A 23,329-nucleotide genomic window follows, 5' to 3' on the forward strand; every position below is an offset into this window, starting at 1 on the left:
TCCTTAGAAGGAAAGGTTTTAATGGGCTGAATGGCCTTTTCTCATTCCACATTTTTTAGGTTCTCACACATATTGAACAAAAATGTCACAACTCTCATTTGTATCACCTCACAATGAACCACAGTGCACTGACACCTTTTAAAATTCATTTTATGTTACATAGGAGGTGCTGGTGGAGGGGAGGGGAAGTGTTGGTGGAGGGAAGGTGCGGTGGGGGGTGAGGTAGAGGGGAGGTGCTGGTAAAGGGGAAGTGGGATGGAGGAAAGGTACAGGGAGAGGGAGGTGAGGTGCTGGTGGAGGGGATGTGCGAGGGAGTGGAGGTGCAGGGAGGGGAAGGGAGGCGCATTGGAGGGGAGGGGAGGGGATGTGCGGAAGGTGAGGTGGAGGGGGAGGGGAGGGGATGTGCGGGGAGGGGAGGGGATGTGCGGTGGAGGGGGAGGAGAGGGGATGCGCGGGGAAGGGAGGGGATGCGCGGTGGAGGGGGAGGGGAGGGGATGTGCGGTAGGTGAGGTGGAGGGGGAGGGGAGGGGATGTGCGGGGAGGGGAGGGGATGCGCGGTGGAGGGGGAGGGGATGCGCGGTGGAGGGGGAGGGGATGCGCGGTGGAGGGGGAGGGGATGCGCGGTGGAGGGGGAGGGGATGTGCGGTAGAGGGGGAGGGGAGGGGATGTGCGAGGAGGGCAGGTAAGGTGCGGGGGGGGTGGGGAGGAGGAGGTGAGGGAAGGTAATGTGCGGGGAGGGGCAGGGGAGGTGAGGAGAGGGGGAGGTGAGGTGCGGGGAGGAGATGGGGAGGTGAGGTAAGGGGGAGGGGAGGTGCGGTAAAGGGGATGGGGGTCGTGGTAGAGGGGACGGGAGGCGCCATAGAGGGGACGGGAAGTGCAGTTGAGGAAACGGGAGGAGCGGTAGAGAGAGGGTGCTGGTGGAGAGCAGATGCGATTAGAGGGGAGGGCTAAATGTTGGTGGAGGGGAGGGGTGGGTGCAGGTGGAGGGGAGGGGGAGGTGCGGTAGAAGGGATGGGGTGGTACGGTAGAGGGAACAGTGAGCTGGAGGGGAGGTGCAGGGAAGACCTGGTCCGTTTGAATCTTGCGGGCTGATGGCCTGGCCTAAACAGACTTCCAGAAGGAGGCTCGTGGTCTGCGAGGTTAGGGGAGTCCGGAGGCCACCAGGCCGGGCAGTCAGAGTCAGGTAATTCGCAGGAGTGGGGCTCATGAGTGTTCCATAGGGGGGAGGGGGTGCCCAGGGCAACAGTGGCTAAGCCTACTTTGTTAGGCCTCGGGGAAGCTCTCCTACTCCTCTCCTTACCAGACAGAGCCTCCACCAGGCTTTCGGCTCGGTGGGCAGTTAAAATCGCATCGGGGTCCTAACTACATCATTAAAACAGCCACAAGGCAGGAAACTCGCGGGAAACATATCACTCGGATCTTAACTCCCACGGGAATCAAAATCCTCCCCCACTCCAACAATGGAAAGTAAAATAGACGGGGTCTATAAGAGGCATCCGATCCGACACTGCCAGTTCTCAGCCCCTGCTGAAGATGAACATTATCTCCACCATCCAGTTTACTGTGTATGTCTTCTGTGTTCAAACTATTATCTACCAATGCTTCATTATGAAATACAGATTTTAAGTCCTATTTAAGGAAATCGAGATGGCCTCTTGATGTGCTTGGCCTGGGAAATGGCTGGAGAAATGGTCACGCAGTGTCTGCGGATCTCACTCAGGTTTGCTTGCCAGTAGACAGAAAGCATTCAACCTCATTTCCAACATAGTTTCACTGGAAGAAACTCCCATAGCCTGCAGGAGCCTGAAAGAAACAGATCAACGTGTAATGAGTTGAATGTCCACTGCAGTTCGCCTATTGTACGGACATGTTTGAGTGTCTGGTAAAATGTACTCAGTCACAATGTAATAAAGACAGTATCTTAACCCACAACCATTTAGAAAGACTGAGTGCAGCTCTCCTGCAAAATAAGATTACGATTAGTCGACTTTCTGCGGTGTTAGTTGTAGTTGTTCAGGAACTGATGGTGGTTTTCGATATTTACTGTAATCTCCTTGTTTTACTCATCACTGTAATTCTGCACATTTACTGAACAAGCCTGTCACCTGACTGACTCGAGGTCTATGAAAATCACATACCTTCCCGGTATTGAAAGAAACTAGCCTGACCGCTATATTATTTGTAATATATTTACTTATCACTTTCCAAAACTTGCTCAGTTCTCCTCTCCCCGAAAGCTTTATTCCCTCTTATGTACATTTAAAATATTTTCTGCTCTCCTTCCCACAGTGGATTTGCAGTATTTGTGCGCGATGCGACATTTGTTCATTCATCTCTCCACTCTCTTCTCAAAACCTCAGTTCTTGTTCTCAGTTATTTGTACAACTTTGAAAGATATTAGCCCTGAATTTCGGCAGGGGTGGCCCTGATCTCTCACTTTACCGTCAGCAGGAGATCGATCAGCGGAACTCTCAGAAGAACAGCAGAAACCACGGTTCATGCCATTTCTCGAGGGGTTTTTCAAGCTTGTCAGGAAATCCCCACGGAAATTCCAGGCAAATCTCCCCTCCCCTGACTCCACTGGGTAGATTGTAGTTTATACTGAATGATTCAATGATTCTTTTCACAATTGTGTACATTTTTTTTGCATGTTTGTTACAAACTCACATCTGAGTGAAGAGGAAAAATCGTGAAGAAATTGTTTGAGAAATGTCATTGTTTAGTAGTGTGGTACTGGCTGCTTACTGATTGGTGGCCTTAGGGGGGATCCGATTGTTCAGTTTCCTCCTGCTCACTTGTTCATCATTGGCCGTTACCAACCCAATCAAACTGTTTCTGTTTAATTCACACTGGTGGAAACCATGTGGGCAGACAGTTAAAATCACTTGAGGATCTTATTCACTGGGTTCTTGCTGTCAGCTATGGATCAGTGGGCAGCACTCTCACTTCTGAGTCAGAAGGCTGTGGGTTTAAGTCCCACACCAGAAACTGGAGCACAAAATCTGTGCTGAAACTTCCAGTGTAGTACTGAGGGAGTGCTACACTGTCAGCAAGTGCTGTCTTTCGGATGAGACGTTAAACTGAGGCCCCTGTCTGCCCTCTCAAGTGGACGTAAACAATCCCATGGAACTATTTCGAAGAAGAGCAGGGGAGTTCTCCCCGGTGTCCTGGCCAATGTTTATCCGTCAACCAACACCTAAAACAGATTATCTGGTCATTTATCCCATTGCTGTTTGTGGGACATTGCTGTGGGCAAATTGGCTGACACGTTTCCTACATTACAACAGTGACTACACTTCAAAAGTACTTTGTTGGCTTCAAGCGCTTTGGGACGTCCTGAGGTCGTGAAAAGTGCTATAGAAATACAAGTCTTTTATCTTGCAGGTTCCGATTTTAACCTGCTCGTGTACCATGGTCGAGACAATTTACCTCGGCCTCTCGCCCACATGACCCCCGCCCCGAGTTACAATTTAGTTTATTGGGTATTTGATATGTCCTCATTTCAGTCAATAATTATTTTTTGCCCTGAGGACACACGATGCCCTGAGATATGACATTGATGTGTGAAACCCTGAGGTGTGGGGCTGTGTGGTTCCTCTGAATTGCCACCTGTTTTCTGGCAGTTTTGGAAGGGTAAACGGAGTCAAATGAGGCGTGAATGATAACCATCTCAAAACCGGCAGCTTAAAATTATATCAGAATAAGCCTTCCAAAAAATCTATAGTCCTCTTTAACACCTGCCTGATTCCCACCGCATTTAAATGGAATCATGCGGAGCGGCAAACTGCTCTCACCCATTTTCCCCAAACTATTGCCCCAAACTATAAGGAGCTGTATGAGCAGCACCAAGGTATCCCTAAGGCAAATACCGCAATGAGGAGGCAATTTTGAGGGTGCTATGGAGGCTCTGCTGCCATTTTGAGCCAGCTCTGCAAAAAGTAGTTTTGGACTAGGGACCTGGATTTCCCAATGGGAATTCCTCTATTCCTATGTCATGAAAAGGGGAAGGATGAGGGCATGGAAGAGGTCTAATTGGAGGTACACAGTGTGAGACATCACATAAGGTGTTTGTTTCAGACTTGTAGATACCCACTCAACGTGGTTTACAGGGAAGGAAGGTCTTACTTAGACTTCTTTGCAGATCACAGCATTAACTCACTGAAATAAAACACTTTCCTTGAAAGAAATGAAACATTTTGTGTTAAAGTTACCCCACCCATTGACTTCAACAGGAAGGAATATCTGGCGCGGTGTAACAGGGATGGCCCATTGGCTAGGAGCTCATGTCGTTCTACTGGAGAAGACTGATTTCACCCCCCACTTGTCCATTCAGTGTTTGTGTTCAGCTTCCACTCCACTAAAGTCTCGAGCAATGGTAAGCTGATCAATTAACTTTTCATTTTAATTTTTACTCTTACTTTTGCTCCATTCTTTCAAGTGAGGCTTTAGCTGCTTCCGGATCTTTCTTCTGGAATGTTTGGTAATAAGATAAGGATTTGATGAAGCCTATGACCCATGAGATTGATACTTGTCGCTTGAATGGAATATTATCAAATCTGCAAAAGAAGAAAAAAAATCCTTTTCAAGTCTTTCTTCGTATTTGTATTTCTTCATACCAGGAAGCATCCTAGTGAATCTGTGTTGTACCCCCTCTTAAACCTCAATATCCTTCCTATAGTGGTGAACGGTTGTTTTTCAGACTGCAGGGAAATATACAGTGGTGTTCCTCAGGGGTCAGTATAAGGACCACTGCTCTTTTTGACATATATTATTGACCTGGACTTGGGAACACAGGGTATAATTTCAAAGTTTGTAGATGACACGAAACTCGGAAATGTAGTAATCAATGTGGAGGATAGTAACAGACTTCAGGAGGACATAGATAGACTGGTGAAATGGGCAGACACATGGCGGATGAAATACAATGCAGAATGTGAACTGATACATTTTGGCAGGAAGAATGAGGAGAGGCAATATTAACTAAATGGTACAATTTTAAAGAGAGACCTGGGGGTGCACATACACAAATCTTAGAAGGTGGCAGGACAAGTTGAGAAGGCTGTTAAGAAAGCACATGGGATCCTGGGCTTTATTAATAGAGGCAGAGAGTACAAACTAGATTGCTCTTACAAAAGAGCCGGCGCAGGCTCAATGGGCCGAATGGCCTCCTTCTATGCCGTAACCATTCTATTCTAAAAGCAAGGAAGTTATGCTAAACCTTTATAAAATACTGGTTAGGCCTCAACTGGAGTATTGAGTTCAATTCTGGGCACCACACTTTAGGAAGGATGTCAAGACCTTAGAGAGGGTTCAGAGGGGATTTACTAGAATGGTGCCAGGGATGAGGAACTTCAGTTATGTGGAGAGACTGGAGAAGCTGGGGTTATTCTCCTTAGAACAGAGAAGGAAGATTTGATAGAGGTATTCAAAATCATGAATCGTTTTGACAAAGTCAATAAGGAGGCACTGTTTCCAGTGGCAGAAGGATCAGTAACCAGAGGACACAGACTTAAGGTGATCGGCAAAAGAGCCAGAGGTGACATGAGGTAACATTTTTTTACGCAGTGAGTTGTAATGATCTGGAATGCACAGCCTGAAGGGGTGATGGAAACAGATTCAAAAGTAACTTTCAAAAGGGAATTGGATAAATACTTGAAGGGAAAAAATTTACAGGGCTATGGGGAAAGAGCAGGGGAGTGGGAATAATTGGGTAGCTCTTTCAAAGAGCAGTCACAGGCATGATGGGCCAAATGGACTCCTCCTGTGCTGTACTTACTAATATACTATAACAACATGGAGCCTATTACTGCACACAGTAATAAACTGAGGTCTTATTAAGATTTTATATGGGCTCATCTTTACCCCATGGCTTTTACATTCATTACCTCTTGTGATAAGACCTGAAATTCTATTACTTTCTTTTACAGCTTTATCAACCTGAGGTGCTGCCTTTAATGACCTGTGAACCTGTACCCCAAATCCCTCTGCTCTCCCACGGCACCGACCCTACTTCCATTCACAGTATAATTACTGCTTTTTTTTTAACCAAAATGTATCACCTCACACTTACTGACACTGAATTCCACCTGCCACTTTTTAGCCCATTCCCCCACATTATCAATATCCTTTCTGAAGTTTCCTTTGGTCTTCTAAATAACTAACTATATTTTGGAATCATCTACATATTTTGACACCACTCCCTCTAGGCCTATATCCAAATCAACCTTTCTCTTGTCACTGTTATTTCTGTCATCTGTGACCTTCGATTCGTAACAAAGGAAATCTGGATCTGGAGGCAATAAAGGGACTTGGGGGGGGCGGGGGGGTGGTGGCAAAACTGATGACTCGCTCTCGCGTCCCCGCCCACCCCGCAATCTGCCCAATTCCTGCTTCCAGTTAAAATTGGGGCTGATGTCTACAGTAACTTTTGACCCTTGTTGCTTAGATGCACCTTGGTTCCATACGTTGGTTCAGTACATTGGTTTAGCCTGCCCTCTGCTGTCACAGATCTGAAAGTATTTTTTTAAACCCCCGCAGTATTGTGCTGGAGTCAAACTCTGATTTGAATAAACTGATGACACAAAAAAATGATCTTACTGCTTTTAAAATAATCTACAACAATTAGTTTTTGGAGATTATCATGAAAACTTAGTTTAAATTAATTCTATAAATTATTCCAAATGTTGAATTTCACTAATACAAGTGGAGATTTTCATGCTGTTGTAAAGCTGTAATTATTTGAGGAATTTCCATTTTGTTTCAATTTTTTTCGCTTTTTTTTAAATCTCTCTCTCACTTGTAGCCTTGTTTGAATATGCAGTTATCTGAATATCTGAATAGCAATATTTAAGGACTAAAATGTACCATCAGGGCATCAGCACAGGCCAGGGGTTAGGGCCTTTACCCAGTAAATCATCAGAGGGAGACTCACTAAAAAAAAAGGACTACTACTGTTGGGTTTGTGGGCTTTGCTTTTGGGAGTGCTTTAGTGTTTGGTGAGGCTGTGATCTGGTGAAGGTTTGCTCCTGTGGGCTGTCAGTGGGTTAATTAGATTTTGGAACATTAAGATACAGAGTGTCCAGGGTGTAACAACTTTAACAAGGCAGCTGGCGTCAGGGCCAGGTCCTCTGTTTACTACCAGGACTCATCTCTTCTAATTTCTGCCATGCCTATGTAACATGAATTTCCTCTGAATATATTTGTGCGTGCATTCTGGCACCTGCTCTGGACCAAGTCTATTATCTCTATCTCTCTTTTTTGCCTCCTGGCCTCTCTTGGGATCTCCTCTCCTGTCTCCTCCCCTTCCTGTCATCTAGTCAAGCCTCTTTTCATTTCTCTCCTCTTGGATACTTTGCTGCCCTTATCCCTACTCCAACCCATCACTACTCTCCTGCCACCCTTCCCAGCTTGAATCCTCCTGGGATAAGCCCACAGCTTCCCTCTGTGCCTTTCTTGGCATTCTCCAAAGGGCCCATCGAGGCATTAATCGCTGCCTCCTTCTAAGCAGCAACAACTGCCGCCTCCTTCTCTCTCAACGAACTTCCCACCCAGCACGCCCGCAGGGGGCTAATCTCACCAACCTTCCTCCCATCCCGTTTATCCCACTCACACTACCCTCTTGGACTCTGCCAATGGATCAATCACTGCCCCTCTCTGCATTTGCCTGCAGAATGTCTGTTCACTTGTGTACAAATTCCTTGCCAACCATGACCTTATTGTGGATGATTGCATTGATATACTGGCTTTGACAGAAACTTGGCTCAATGGTGACATTTTTCCCCTTACTGAAGCCTCCCCACCTGGAGAGACCTTCCACCACTTGCCCCACCCAGACCACCACAGTGTGGCCTTTATCACCAAATCTCACCTTGATTTGTCCCCCTACTCCTCTGACACCTTCTCCTCCTTTGAGCATCTCACCTAGTTCCACCCCTCTGATCTCTCCTGTAAAATTCGCATTGTCTACTGCCCCTCCCTCACAACCCCGGAAAGGAGGGAGATATCCTCCCTCCTTTCCACCCTCAGCCTCTGCACTTAGTGACTCCTCATCCTTCTGTTGCTATTGGCGCTGTGACACTGCTCCTGTGACGTAGGCCATGACCCATTGCTTTAAATGACTGAAATGAAACATATGAAAATGATGGACAGGAAAAGATCCTCTGATCCATCCAGCCTGTCTCATATAGTTCTGATTCCCTTGTGCATCACGATATAGACACACCCCACCCACCCGAAGCCATGTGATCTCCTGGGAGAGGTGATAAAACAGATAAAAACCCAGGGCAATTAGGGGGGAAAGAATCTGGAAAATTCCACTTCGATCCCTTAAGTCGATTGAAATCAGTCCAGGAGACCACACAGATCCTGATTTACATTATAGGACACCTGTCTATTGTACGAGGTGATCTGCGCACCAGCCAGAAACAGGTCCAGCTCGAGACTCTGTCCCCTCTCTGGTGCACTCGCAGGAGAATGCCATATCAGGAAAGGAGGGATAAAATCTGCCTCAGTGGCAGGTGTTATTTAAGCAATGTGATACATGCATCCTGAGAGATAACACAGATACCCCCTTGTGGCAGTGGAAAAGTTAAGCCAAACCAAAGATTGTAGCAGATTAATAATCCAAACAGATTGAGTTTAGAAGGTTATGGGGTGATCTAATGGAGGTATTTAAGACGATTAAAGGATTTGATAGAGAGAAACTATTTCCTCTGGTGGGGGAATCCCAGAACAAGGGGGCACAACTTTAAAATTAGAGCTCGGCCGTTCAGGGGTGATGTCAGGAAGCACATCTTCACACAAAGGGGAGTGGAAATCTGGAACTCTCTCCCCCAAAAAGTTGTTGAGGCTGGGGATCAATTGAAAATTTCAAAACTGAGATTGATAGATTTTTGTTAGGTAAGGGTAATATGGGATATGGAACCAAGATGGGTAAATGGAGTTCAGATACAGATCAGCCATGATCTAATTGAATGGCGGAACAGGCTCGAGGGGCTGAATGGCCTATTCCTGTACCTATGTTCCTAGATGCCAGAGATTCAATATAGCTACAGAATGCCATTTGTAACATATATTTCACAACGTCCTATCTCAGTTAGCTGGCAATGACCAGGTAATGTATAACCTACAGTCCCATAAAAGGATTATATATTGGCTAGAATTATTTTTCTGAACTATTGATCTATATCTGGTCAACTAAATAACTTTTTGTTAGGAGCCATAACACTGAACAGTAACTCACGAGCCCCTCTCTCACACCTACATAAAGCACCTCTCTCACATATCCAGCAACTTCCTGAGCAGGAGGTCACACGGCGCAAGACTCTTTGAGAGGCACAGGTGATGGAGGATAGCTACATGCGGATCTAGGGAATGCTGAGTGTTATTTCATACAAGTCAAAATATTTATTCCAAGTACTGTTGTGTGTCACACTATCATACCTGTTTTTAAATCTTTACTATATATATTCCACTCCTATTGTCAGTCGTGGCTCAGTTGGTAGTATTCTCACTCCAGAGACTGGAGCACAAAATCTAGGCAGACATTCCCTGTGCAGTACTGAGGGAGTGCTGCACTGTCGGAGGTGCTGTCTTTCAGATGAGAAGTTGAACCGAGGCCCTGTCCGCCCTCTCAGATGGATGTGAAAGATCCCACGGCACTATTTCAAGAAGAGCAAAGGAGTTCTCCCCGGTGTCCTGGCCAATATTTATCCCTCAACCAACATCACTAAAACAGATTATCTGGTCATTATCACATTGCTGTTTGTGGGACCTTGCTACGTGCAAATTGGCTGCCATGTTTCCTGCATTACAACAGTGACTACACTCCCAAAGTACTTCATTGGCTGTAAAGCACTTTAGGATGTCCTGAGATCATGAAAGGCGCTATATAAATGCAAGTTTTTCTTTCATTCTATTGATTGATGTTAGGACAGCTATGAAAATATAACTTTCAAACTCAATAGGACTGCTGCATGTTTAAGATAAAATAAAAGGCTGACACCCTTCACAGTTTTAATTTCCAACAGTTGTCTGAGTAGTTCAAAGATTGTTTTGTGTATTATGTGGTCGCACCTCTCTTTGTCGGGGAAAGTGATAGCATCAAATACTTCTTTGTATTCATTCTGAACAATCTGTCTTTTTTCACTTTCATAGGGTGCGAGCGCCTTGAACATCTGCAAACAAGAGATATGAGAGAAAACTAATCACCGCGTCATTCAATAACTATTGTCAAATTAATAACTATTATGACCACTAGTTGCAAGAAAGTGCGCCCCATACTGTGACCCCCATGACAGACATGTGACTAAAGCACCTGTGGGACACATCCCGATCCGAACAAATTGGGGGGGGGGGGAAACTTAGCCGGGGCAGAAAACTGGAGGGATTAGATCGGCCGCCCTTTATACACCTCGCCCCATTTCCCTTGACCCTCAGTCCCCCTCTGGTCCCCGCCAGAGTTGAAAGGAAGATCAGGCGGGGTGAATATCGGGCGTTTGATCCGTTAACTCCAGTTTTCCATCCCAGCCAGAGTTGAAAGTTACTCCCGTGATCTTTGACCTCCATCTAAATTTGGAGAAATAACTACTTTTGAGCTCAATTCTCCTCTCCCACAAACACCCAAGGAGGAGAATCCAGACCAGCAATAGTGACCTATCCAATACTGACCTATCCACTGGCAGGCAAAGGCAATGATTCCAATAAGTACAACCACTGACAGGCAAGACCACTCGCTCCCTCCCATTAAGCACCAAGAATCACATTTATATAGTACCTTTAACATGGAAAAACATTCCAATGTGCTTCACAGAGGCACAATCAAAAACAATAGATGCATTGGCAAAGAATGGGTGACCAAAAACTTGGCCAAAGAGATGGCTCTTAAGGAGGGCTTAGGAGGAGAGGATGGGTTTTAGGAGGAATTTCCAGAGCTTAGGGCGTAGCAGGGATAAGGCATGGCCACCAATAAGGGGTAGGATGTACAAGAGGCCAGAGTTACAATATACCATGGATTCATACAATAGAAATGTGAATGTAAACTCTTGAATACAAAAAAAACTTTATATAAAAAAAACCAACAGAAGAGGTCCACTTCTAACAAAGGAAGTGCACCCTAAACAGACTTCTGACATGGACATGCTGTGTATTTCTGGCATTTTCTATTTTTATTTCAGATTTCCAGCAGTTCCAATTTCTTTTTATTTGTACAGGGAGATCTCTTTTGTTCAGTAAAATTTCAACAGTGAAAAATTGAGCAGGTGAGATGAGAACTTTATCTACAGATACCGTCAGAGACTGACCTAAAAAAGTTGGGGTAAACAGGTAGAACATGAATAGAAAATTGGGAAATTCTAGTTATGGAGATTTTAGTTTGTGCGCTGTATGGCTTCAGTGGTTCACAGATACACTGACTTCAGTGCCAGCTGTCTTCAGTCACCATCACCTAGCAATTCAGGAAAACATGGATACTCCCCTTAAGGTGGAGGAGCTCACATTCTTCCAATGAAGAAACGGACACCTGCTGTACGGGGCAAGGTTTTCTCTCAATGCTAAAGGGCAATCCCAGCAGGGAACCCGCTCTTTCAGGGAGTGTGGGTCAGAGAATTGTGGCTACAATGTCGTAGCTATGTCCGACCAGCACTCCCTGTGCTCACAGCTCCCCTGCTGACATTGCAGAATCAAAGACATATTTATAAAGAGCGAGTTTACAATATCGCTATACCTAGCACACAGAGGAAATCTTCCCCTTACATATCAAAAATAACAACAGTTTTATACAACTCTGAGAGGGGAAACATTCATGCAATCAGTTCAAACATAGTCCCAGAAGTGAAAGGGGAGTGTTCCAAAATCACTGAATTATCCAGTCCCTATAGCTTCATAACAATTATAAATTACACACAGTCAGACACTTTTCTGTTTGAGTAGAAATTACTAAAGATGCCAGTTAGCCCCAATTACCTCCTTACCTCTTGGACAATCTGGGTCAGTGGTTCAGGGCAGGCACTGTATCGCAATTCAAAGGGACATCGGTAGCAATAGAGAGCCAAGCAACCTTTTGGTTTTAGAATCCGGTGAACTTCCTTCATAAACTTCTCCATATCAAACCAATGTGCTGCTGTTCCCGCTGTCACCAGGTCAACGGAACCGTCCTCGAACTCCAGCTCCTCCGCGAGACCCAGTCTGTCGAGTGAAACAACAAGCACAGAAACATAACAGCTTAAATATTTCTGCAGACTTTTAAGGAGTGTTCTGAGTGGGATCTAGTAACCCAGATAGGAAGAACTGCTCATTGATAAAAAATACATTGGGCTAGAAATCGCACGGAGCGGCGAGGCAACGATCTCCGACGCTCCTATGAATTAAATGAATGAATTTACTCACCGCGGGCTCTGTGGTGTCAAATTGCTTGAATGTGAACTTTAAAAAAAAATGTGCGCTATCAATCCAGCCTCTGAGCAGCGTGAGTTGCCGCGGGGTTGGAAGATTATGAGAGAGGAGAAGACAAGCCCACAAAATCTATCAGAAAGAGAAGTCACACCCACAGATTCAGGCTGCATTGCTCAAGCAAGCAAGCAGACTTCATTCATTTAAAGTTAGTATTCTGTATGTCAATGTAAATAAAAAAATTTTTTTAATAAATAGCCAAAGAAATAATTGAATTAAATTAAAAGAGACAGAAGAGAAAAGTAAAAAATAAATTGAATTTTTTAATTAAAAAAAAAATTTAATGACCAAAAACTATTAAAATAAGGAGTAATATGAGATGCCACATTTTTAAAAGTTAATTTTTAGTTGTTTGGCATCCATTAAGACTTACCACGCTGTTAAAACTTAGTTCAGACCTGGTATTTTTAAGCGTACCTGCTTGGTGGTATAATTAGTTACTTTCCAGCTGGGCAGATAAGCAAGTTTGCCCTTTTTCAATGATTGCTCTGATTGCAGCGTGCGATGGCCCTTTAATTCAAAGCTGTCATATCGCTGGCGAACCATTAGAAGCAAGTTCCAGATTTTCGCGTTTCACTGCACGTATGCAAACGCCGGAACTTGCTCCTTCACTTTGCCACTAACAATGGAGAGCGCTGTTGAGCTCTCTGTTACTTTGGGAGCTATTTGTGCCCCACTGTATTTCTGACAGGAATAACACGATTAGAAACAAAGCAGATCAAGGTCAAGTTTCAGCCCTAGGTCGGGGTGTCCAGAACATGACTGTGGGACAGACACAATCCCTTGATCCAGCTTTCAAAGTCCCTACTAGTTCCTTTCTTCTTGGCACACTGTGTTTCAAAGCCGAATCCCAGTTTGGACCTTTAAAATTCCCAGACCTGGGAAAGGCGGCTCCCTGATTTGACCAGAGAACAGCATTTTTGCACCAATCAAGAAACAGTCTTTGCTCGTCCAGCAGGCCCAGGAACTTTAAAGAGTTTGGGGGAGGGGGAGGGGGAAGATTGGGAAAAGGAGGGGTCAGAATGGGGGAAGGAGAAGAATGCAGGAAAGGAAAGAGGGGGTGGACGTGAATCTTTGAGTCTGGAGGTCTTATTTCTGAGGGGCTCACTTTGTGTGAGGGGGAATGTTGCAGTGTGGTCTCTGGGGGTTCCCATAAGGCCCACTCCAGCCCAAAAAAGTTGGATACCCTGGTCTAGACAACAGCGATCTTAACGACCTTTGTGATCTTTTCATGAGAGGTTAAATAGTGTGATCTTCAAATCAAAGTTTCTACTTGAATCAGAATGAAAACCTCTCTTTAAAAATTCAATTTATTGCACATCCCTGACCATATATCACAGCCTGTACTGGTGATAATTTACAGCAGTAAACAATCCCAAATGTAAGGTTCATAATACAGTAGAGAACCAAACTGAATACAGAAAGAACAGAGGAGATCTAAAAGGAAATAAGAGGGGCAAAGAGAGAGTATGAGAATATATTAGCGGCTAACATAAAAGGGAACCCAAAGTCTTTTATAAACATATAAATAGTAAAAGGTTAGTCAAACATAGAAACATAGAAAACAGGAGCAGGAGTAGGCCATTTGACCCTTCGAGCCTGCTCCGCCATTCAATATGATCATGGCTGATCCTCTATCTCAATACCATATTCCTGCTCTCTCCCCATACCCCTTGATGCCTTTTGTATCTAGAAATCTATCTAGCTCCTTCTTAAATATATTCAGTGACTTGGCCTCCACAGCCTCCTGTGGTAGAGAATTCCACAGGTTCACCACCCTCTGAGTGAAGAAATCTACCCTCATCTCAGTCCTAAATGCCCTACCCTGTATCCTAAGACTGTGACCCCGCATTCTGGACCCCCCAGCCAGGGGAAACATCCTCCCTGCATCTAGTCTGTCTAGCCCTGTCAGAATTTTATATGTTTCAATGAGATCCCCTCTCATTCTTCTAAACTCGAGTGAATACAGGCCGAGTCCACCCAATCTCTCCTCATACGACAGTCCTGCCATCCCAGGAATCAGTCTGGTGAACCTTCGCTGCACTCTCTCTATGGCAAGTATATCCTTTCTTAGGTAAGGAGACCAAAACTGCACACAATACTCCAGGTGTGGTCTCACCAAGGCCCTGTATAACTGCAGTAAGGCATCCTTGCTCCTGTACTCAAATCCTCTTGCAATGAAGGCCAACATACCATTTGCCTTCCTAACTGCTTGCTGCACCTGCATGTTTGCTTCAAAGTAAAGGTGGGGCCGATCAAGGACAAAAAAGATCTTCTTGTGGAGGCAGAGGGCATGGCTGAAAGACTAAATGAATATTTTGCATCGATCTTCACTAGAGAAGAGGATTCTGCCAATGTAGCAGTAAAGGGGAAGGTCGTAGTGATATTGGATAGGATGAAAATAGATAAAGAGGAGGCACTTAAAAGATTGGCAGTACTTCAAGTAGAAAAGTCACCCAGTCCAGATGGGATGCATCCTAGGTTACTGTGGGAAGTAAGGGTGGAAATTGTGGAGGCTCTGGCCACAATCTTCCAATCCTCCTTGGATATGGGAGTGATGCCGGAGGACTGGAGGATTGAAAATGTTATAGCCCTGTTCAAAAAAGGGGAGAGGGATAAACCTGGCAATTACAGGCCAGTCAGCCTAATGTCGGTGGTGGGGAAACTTTTGAGACAAAATTAATTGGCACTTGGAAAAGTATGGGCTAATAAATGAAAGTCAGCACGGATTTGTTAAAGGAAAATAGTGTTTGACTAACTTCATTGAGTTCTTTGATGAAGTAATGGAGAGGGTTGATGAGGGTAGTGCGGCTGATGTTTTGTATATGGACTTTCAAAAGGCATTTGAAAAAGTACCACCTAATAGACTTGTTATGATGGGGGGACTGTTTTTAAGACATTTGGCCAGATATTGCTGTAAAAATAATGGTGAGGCTAACAGCGCTCACCACTATTTATGTGCAAATCGGAAAGGAATTTCTGGCGACCGCAACTGCGCAATTAAACGCAGAAATCCGGAAGTTGCTCTCTGAGATGCAATGTTCCTCCAAAAGCTGCGCAAAAATGGCATCTTACTGTCAGGCTCCCCGTTCAAATGTATTGAACGGAGTGAAGTTCTTGTACTGACGTCACAGATACGGATTAAACGCGCAAAAAAAAGTTTAGCCAAGTCATTTCAAGTCTAAGTACCATTGTAACGACGTGGTAAGTCTTAATTACTGCCAAACAACCTCTCTGGCATGGAAAATTAACTGTTATAAGTGTGGAGTCTCATCCCTTCAGATTTTAATTATTGTTGGACATCACAAAAAAATTAAATTTTTTTTAACTTTCTCTTTCTGTCTCTTGATCCAATCTTTCTTTCCCTCTCTTTATTTCACTTTCTGACATTGAATTCACTATTCTAACTTACACTTCCTGGTTCTGACTCTGCACTGTTATTAATGATGCTTCAATCTGATTGGTTAAGGAGATACACAGTGGCTTCCCCTATTCACACAGGGCCCAGATGCCCTGTAAAGGGCGTCACGCAGTTTGGATCTCTAATTTCCTGGAACTTACCCATAGACTTTCTATGAGATTTTTCACGGCAATTGTAAGTCTAACGAACGGCACCACTCGCAGCAAAATCCAGCCCATTAATAGAGAGATATAAGAGGGTAAATGTCCGCGGGTGATTTTAAATAAGGCACTGGGGGACACGGAATGGGTGGAGCCAGCGAGGGCAGGACTTAGTGCGGCAGAGCTTTGGATAAATTGGAATTTGCAGAGAATGGAGGAAGGTAGGCCAGCAAGGAGCATTGGAGTAGGTGACCCTGGAGGTGATGAAAACACATGTGTAAGTTTCAGAGTGAATGTACAGAGATAGGAGCAGAGCTGGGCAGTGTTGTGGAAATAGAAATAAGAGGTTTTTGTGGTGGAGAGAATATGGGATCCGAAACCAAACTCAGGATCAACAGGGTGCCAAGTGTGTTGAAAAATCACCAGCATGCAGCCAGGGTATGTTGAAAAATGGCAGGCACTCATTTTCCAATATGTACTAGCTAGGGCCCCACAGCAACACGCAATCTCCCAAAATTTACGCTGTGATGTACAATCATAATTCCCCTGTGCCGAATTTTCTCTCTTTCTCTTCTGAAGATGTGACACATGCTGAAGTAAAGTTCCATGGTTTCACCCCTAACACCCACATTGGCTATTTTTTCACATGGGTGCCCAGACAGTGAGTGTGACAGGCTATTCAGCTGTGCATTTTTCACAGCTGATTCCAACCTTGTCCTCACCCAAAGCCCACATATGTGCACTCTCTAGCAGGGATTACTGGATAGCAATCAACAGCTGGAACCTGCCTGATGTTTTCTTCTTCCTAGCCCAGGGACATTGAGGCCAACGGTAATGTTTCTCTGGCTGGGATCAACTAGCTCAGTACAGCTGGAGATTGAACCCAAGACCATCCTGATCTGTGGGGTTCTGTACCACACCATGCAGTGCGCGCACCCACTGGCCATCAGATAAACATTTTTTTAATACATGTACGTATCAGTTAGTTACCTGTAAGAGACATTATTCAGTCCACCCATCTTCTTTGCCTCTTCAATCTGAGCTCCACTCACATCAATTCCAACCACTTTTTCAAAGAAAGGAGCCAGATTCCTGGTGCTCAGACCTGAGCCACATCCCACATCCACTGCAAGGCCGAATGGTTTCCCCTTCTGAAAAGGGAATCACATTTTAGTCAAACTCTTCTCCCATCTCTTCAACCCTTCCCCCACCGATATCTGTGCCCAGTAATACCATGACCAATTATTTTAGTTGTAAGATATACAACTGCGCATTCAACAACAACTTGCATTTATATAGCACCTTTAATGTAGTAAAACATCCCAATGTGCTTCACAGGAACATTGTCAGTCAAAAATTGACACCAAGCAACATGAGATATTGGGACAGGCAAAGAGGTGGGTTTTAAGGAGTTTCTTAATGGAGGAGAGGTAGAGAGGTTTAGGGAGGGAATTCCAGAGCTTACAGCCTAGGCAGCTGAAGGCACAGCCGCCATTGGTGGAGCGATTAAAATCCGGGATGCACAATAGGCCTGAATTGGAGGAGTGAGAGATCTCGGAGGGTTGTAGTGCTGGAGGAGGTTACAGAGATAGGGAGGGCGAAGCCATTGGGGGATTTGAGAATTTTAAAATCGAGGTGTTGCAGGACCAGGAGCCAATGTAGGTCAGCGAGCACAGGGGTGATGATGGACGGGAATCATTCAAAATGATTCTCGGGTCCACACATCGGTCCAGCTGGTGAAGCAGGGTTAGCACCCGCCAGATTGGGTGGGTGTTAACCCTACAGGCCACGTCCTGGGTCAGGACTAATGTTAATAAAGGCAGCAAGCTCCCAGCAGATAAAAGATTGTTGTCAAGTGACTCATGAGAAAGTTCAAAGCGAAGCAGCTACTTAAAGCTAATTGGCCACATGGGGGACAAACAAAACGTCTTAGCTTTTCCAAAGGCTGCAGATAATTGTAATGGTTGTTTCAGCCAAACAAAAGGCTTTTTGGGACATAATAAATGTGGAGCCGGGCAACAGAGTCTGTGGTAGAGTTGCCAACTCTGGTTGGGCGTATTCCTAGAGGTTTCATCACATGACCTCCCGCCTCCAACCACCCCACCCAGTCAAACAGCCTTTTCCCAACTCCAATATTTTTATAACTAATAAAAAAAAGTGTTCAAAGAAAATGAATAAAACACACAATTTTTTTAATGCCTCTATGATTTTTCTCCCGGGTTTTGCTTGCAGCAATGTCCAGGAGATTAATTATTAATTCCTGGAGATTCCAGGACAATCCTGGACGGTTGGAAACCCTAGTCTGTGGTCAGGTGGTAAGCAAGTGGAGGCAGTGCAGGATGAGTTGGTTGCAATCAAGGCAGTTCAGGGTACCATCCCCTGAGATGGCAGTTCAGCATGCCCAGCAAAAGGCAGAGGCAGTGCAGTACTGGCGTTGATGCCCTTGGTTGCCACTGGCAGTGCCAGCTCTCAGCAGCAGGTGTCTCGGCAGCAGGTGTCTCAGTGTCTCAGTGTCTTGGCAGCAGGTGCCTCAGTGTCTCAGTGTCTTGGCAGCAGGTGCCTCAGTGTCTCAGTGTCTCGGCAGCAGGTGCCTCAGTGCCTCAGTGTCTCGGCAGCAGGTGCCTCAGTGTCTCGGCAGCAGGTGTCTCAGTGTCTCGGCAGCAGGTGCCTCAGTGCCTCGGCAGCAGGTGTCTCAGTGTCTCGGCAGCAGGTGTCTCAGTGTCTCGGCAGCAGGTGCCTCAGTGTCTCGGCAGCAGGTGTCTCAGTGTCTCGGCAGCAGGTGTCTCAGTGTCTCGGCAGCAGGTGTCTCAGTGTCTCGGCAGCAGGTGTCTCAGTGTCTCGGCAGCAGGTGTCTCAGTGTCTCGGCAGCAGGTGCCTCAGTGTCTCGGCAGGAGGTGCCTCAGTGTCTCGGCAGCAGGTGCCTCAGTGTCTCGGCAGCAGGTGCCTCAGTGTCTCGGCAGGAGGTGCCTCAGTGTCTCGGCAGCAGGTGTCTCAGTGTCTCGGCAGCAGGTGCCTCAGTGTCTCGGCAGCAGGTGTCTCAGTGTCTCGGCAGCAGGTGTCTCAGTGTCTCGGCAGCAGGTGCCTCAGTGTCTCGGCAGCAGGTGTCTCAGTGTCTCGGCAGCAGGTGCCTCAGTGTCTCGGCAGCAGGTGTCTCAGTGTCTCGGCAGCAGGTGAGCACAGCTCTGCATTTAGCTCCCTGCTGACCCAGCTCTTGTGCACCAGTTCCTCACTCTCATTGGCCAGCTAAGGTGTGCAAAATGGCGGGTGAGGACAATTGGGCTCCACTGGGTCCTAATCTCCCCTGCATCCAGTTTAGCTTCATACATGAGATACGGTGAATGGGGACCTTTCAAAGCTCCCCCCAGCACTAATGTTAGCCAAGGGTTCTAGTATTGCATGGATGGATACAGTCAGTGATGCCTCAGAATTGGGGTAACCGTACCATTTGCCCAGCCCCATCATGGTGTTGCCAGTTGTCCATTGGGAAAGTCATGTAGTTGCTTGCTCTGTCGAGCAGCCCATCATTCACCTGATTGATATGTCTTGCGACTGCAGATTGGATGATGTCTCCTGTCGCAACCTGAAATGAGTTTGAGGCATAAAAGTTCAGGACTGAAATGACCTTAGTGACAGCTGTGGCTCAGTGGTAGCACTCTCGCCTTTGAATCAGAAGATTGTGGGTTCAAGTCCAACACCAGAGACTTGAGCCCATAATCTAGGCTGACATTCCTGCTGAGGGAGTGCTGCACTGTTGGAGGTGCTGTCTTTCAGATGAGACATTGTCTGCCCCCTCAGGTGGATGTAAAAAATCCACATGGCACTATTTCAAAGAAGAGCAGGGAAGTTCTCCCCAGTGTTCTGGCTAATATTTATCCCTCAACCAACATCACCAGAAACAGATTATCTGGTCATTTATCTCATTGCTGCTTATGGAATCTTGCTGTGCAAAAACTGGCTGCCGTGTTTCCTACATTACAACAATGACAACATCTCAAAAGTACATCTTTGGCTGTAAAGCACTTTGGGACATTGTTGGTTGGTTGAGGGATAAATATTGGCCAGGACACCAGAGAACTCCCCTGTTCTTCTAATAATAGTGTCCCGGGATCATTTACGTCCACCTGAGAGGGCAGGTGGGGCTTCAGTTTAACATTTCATCCGAAGTAGAGAAGAGTTCCTGTAGGGGCACCCAAGGGGAATTTTAACCCACCCTGTCCAGTGGGACGGGTTGGGAGCAGAGTTAAAAAAAACCTTACAAAAACTTACAGCCTCGTTCCCATGTGAATTCTGCCCATCGCCACGGTAACCGGGCCCTTTGTTTAGGTGGCCAAGGCACCCACTCAAGCGGGAGTCTCATTACTTTATACATATCAGAGTCCTGTGATGTTTTAGGGCCCCGATGGCATTTTAAGGGCCGACTGAGTGAGGGGGCCATCACGAGCATTCAGCTCAGTAAAACCTGGCGAGGAAGAAGAGAGTGCTCTTTAAGGTCAGTCAAAAGCTTTCCTTCATTGGGCCAGGAAGAGCAGGAGAGCTCCTTCCTGCCCCACAAGGAAAGTCAGGGCCTCTGCTACCCTGGACTCTCCCCAACCCACGCACGAAACTGCCCTGATCTCCCACTACTCCCCCTCCCTGCAGGTTACCTTGATGCCGGTATATGGTGTCAGGGCCCCGTGGTGTTGACCTTTCTAAAGCTGATGAGCTGCTTCTTTCTGCCCATTTTAGGGGGCAGCTTGTCAGCAGGATGTAACTGAGGCCCGGAAGTTAAAATAGCCCCGGCCTCAAACTGATGACGTGGGTGGGTTTGACATTTGCCCTATCCCCCTCCCCTGCCCTCCCAGTTAAAATCCTCCTCCCCCTCACCCAGTGTCCCAAATTGTAGGTGTCTAGTTGTCAAAATGTTGGTGTTAGGAACATAATATTGCCAATTCTTTGTAAGGAAGCCATTTGAAGTGCACTGCTCCTTTAAGGGAATTCAGAACTCCCCCACTCAGTTTAAAGATCTTGGTGCAAAGCTTTGTTTATCATTTACAGCTAGTAAACTATAAAGGCTGATCTCCCATGGGCAACAAGGCATGAGTCACAGGTCAAAGGGCAACCAACGGAACAATGTGAACTTTACACAGCGTCAGAAACTAATAGTGTTAAAAGTTTTCAGCCGAGTACTTTATCTATCAGCTTTCTCTTACATAAGTGAATACAAATTCATCTTCACATAGCTCATATTCAGCTGTTTACATACAGGAACTCACTGACAACTAGAATAGTACCAGCAAACAAGTGCTGAATTAATCGAGGCTTCCTTTATTTTACAAACCCTCACAATTCTAGGTTATTCACAAGTTGACCATCTTTTCAACGATCTGCTGCTACATTTATTTCTCCACATTCTCACCTTTCTCTGCAGGTAGTTGAGGACGAGGTTGCGGATTTCAGCAGGTGGAGTGGGCCTGTATTTCTGATACAGGGCAGCGTGTTCCTGCTCCTCAAATAATCGTGCAGCCATGTTTGTGTAGGAACGAGCAACTGAATCTGGGCCTGACAGGTCACTTTAATATAGGAAATTCCTGCAAATCACTCTGATTATAACCAATCTGTCTCTAAGGCGGGATCTGAACTTTCTTTCCAGCCAGTTGGTTTAACTGGTTCTCTCATTTCATTTCGCTTGCACAGCTTTAGATTAGAAGTATCTGACTGGACAGTACAACGTGAGCTAACTATTAATGGAAAAGACTGACACCATGGCACAGTATGTTTAGCCTCTGAAAATAATTGTCAGTTTCCCAGATTTCATAACGGGTATTTCAGCTGATAAAAGCAGCCCTTGTTGAGGTGATTAGTGTCTAGGCAGTGGACTATGCTCCATGGAAAGGAAGGAGTGGGGGTGGGACATTGTTAGGATTGCCGACCATCCAGGATTGTCCTGGAGTCTCTAGGAATTGAAAAATAATCTCCAGGACACTGCTGGGAGCAACCCAAGAGAAAAATCATTTTCTTTCAATACGTTTATTTATTAGTTATAAAAATATTGGAGTTGGGAAAGAAAAGGATGGTTGACTGACAGTCAAGAATCATCCAATCAGGTAATGAAGAGTCTGTTTGCTTTCCAACTGGCATGGGAAGGCGGGGCACGATGAGAATGGATATGTTGGGTGACCAATGGGGTCATGTGATGTAACCTTCAGGAATACATCCAGCCATAGATGGGTGGGTGGGTGGAGCCAATTTGCGCACAGCAAGCTCCCAAAAACTGCAATGAGATAATGACCAGATAATCTGTTTTAGTGATGTTGGTTGAGGGATAAATATTGACCGGGAAACCGGGGCGAACTCCCCTACTCTTCTTCGAAATAGAGCCACGGGATCTTTTATGTCCACCTGAGGGGGCAGGTGGAGTCTTGGTTTAACGTCTCGGCTGAAAGTCGGCAACTCCGGCAGTGCAGCACTCCCTCAGTACTGCACTGGAGTGTCAGCCTAGATTTTTGTTCTCAAGTCTCTGGAGTAGGATTATGAACCCACAACCTTCTGACTCAGAGGCAACAGTGCTACCAAATAAGCCACAGCTGAACTTGAGGTGTAAATGTAAATGCAGCCAGGGTGCTCATTCCCTCTTCTGATGTCTTGGATCCTGAGCTCAGTTTCTTTCTCCCTCTCTCTTGCCCACCAGCAGCTGGACAGATGGTAACAGAATGTATAACTACCGGACGGTGTGGTACTATGCTACATTACTTGCATCTATACAGCACCTTTAATGTACCAAAATGCTCCAAGGTGCTTCACAGGTGGGATCCAGATCTGAGCAGAAGTAAGGAGCATGGGGAAGGGGCTGAATGCGCAGAGAGATTTTAGGAGAAAAATTAAAGTTTGAGAGCAAGATGGCTCCAAGCTCTAATGTCAATGGTAGGGCAGAATTCAGAGTAAACTAGAATCAGATGAGTGAATGATGTGAGTAGGGACATAGGACTGTAGGAGTTTGCAGAAGGTGGGTGAAATTAGACCAAGGAGGGAGGGATTGGGAGACAAGGATGAGGGCTTTGAAATCGATGTGCTGAGAGGTAGATGAATGGGACTTAGTGTGGGTTAGGATGCAGCTGACAGAGTTGTGAATGATTCGGAGTTTATGTAGGTGACTGAAAGAATATGGTTTGAAACAAGCATGGTCAAATATCCCATCTCACATAAAGCTCCCAAGCATCTTAGCAAGGGGGCGGGTGTTAATAGGATGGGAACGAAGTCGTGTCTCGGTGTGAGTGAACAAAGACAATTTGTAAAAGACAGAGAATGCGGAAACTTCAGAACTATAAACAGCCAAAGGTCAAGA

The 23,329-nt window shown here is 45.7% G+C and overlaps 1 protein-coding gene and 1 long non-coding RNA gene across 3 annotated transcripts; one reads left to right on the top strand and one right to left on the bottom strand.

Moving 5' to 3' along the window:
• On the bottom strand, positions 1–21,779 carry LOC137323911 (putative methyltransferase DDB_G0268948). 2 transcript variants are annotated; one of them, XM_067987990.1, is made up of 7 exons: positions 21,404–21,779; positions 19,451–19,588; positions 16,999–17,159; positions 11,970–12,183; positions 10,075–10,175; positions 4,419–4,556; positions 1–1,803 (listed from the first exon to the last, which is right to left on the bottom strand). In XM_067987990.1, exons 1-7 carry the CDS (start codon positions 21,512–21,514, stop codon positions 1,713–1,715), a joined length of 954 nt encoding a protein of 317 aa, XP_067844091.1. In that variant the 5' UTR covers positions 21,515–21,779; the 3' UTR covers positions 1–1,712. The 2 variants fall into 2 exon arrangements, with proteins under 2 accessions (XP_067844091.1, XP_067844092.1); XM_067987991.1 differs by lacking the exon at positions 19,451–19,588 and having other exon boundaries at positions 21,404–21,767.
• LOC137323912 (uncharacterized) lies at positions 4,064–12,644 on the top strand. Its single transcript, XR_010963468.1, has 2 exons — positions 4,064–4,375; positions 10,156–12,644. It is a non-coding gene; the product is annotated as an uncharacterized lncRNA (long non-coding RNA).
• Positions 21,780–23,329: the final 1,550 nt, after the last annotated feature.

This window comes from Heptranchias perlo, chromosome 7 (genome assembly GCF_035084215.1).
Source record: "Heptranchias perlo isolate sHepPer1 chromosome 7, sHepPer1.hap1, whole genome shotgun sequence".
Lineage (NCBI taxonomy): Eukaryota > Metazoa > Chordata > Chondrichthyes > Hexanchiformes > Hexanchidae > Heptranchias > Heptranchias perlo.

Coding starts and splice junctions, on each gene's coding strand:
- LOC137323911 (XM_067987990.1), bottom strand. CDS start 21,514: ATGGCTGCACGATTATTTGAGGAGCAGGAACACGCTGCCCTGTATCAG. Junction 4,557..10,074: donor ACTTTCCCCGACAAAGAGAG/GTGCGACCACAT, acceptor CTTCTTTTGCAG/ATTTGATAATATTCCATTCA. Junction 1,804..4,418: donor CTTGAAAGAATGGAGCAAAA/GTAAGAGTAAAA, acceptor TGTTTCTTTCAG/GCTCCTGCAGGCTATGGGAG.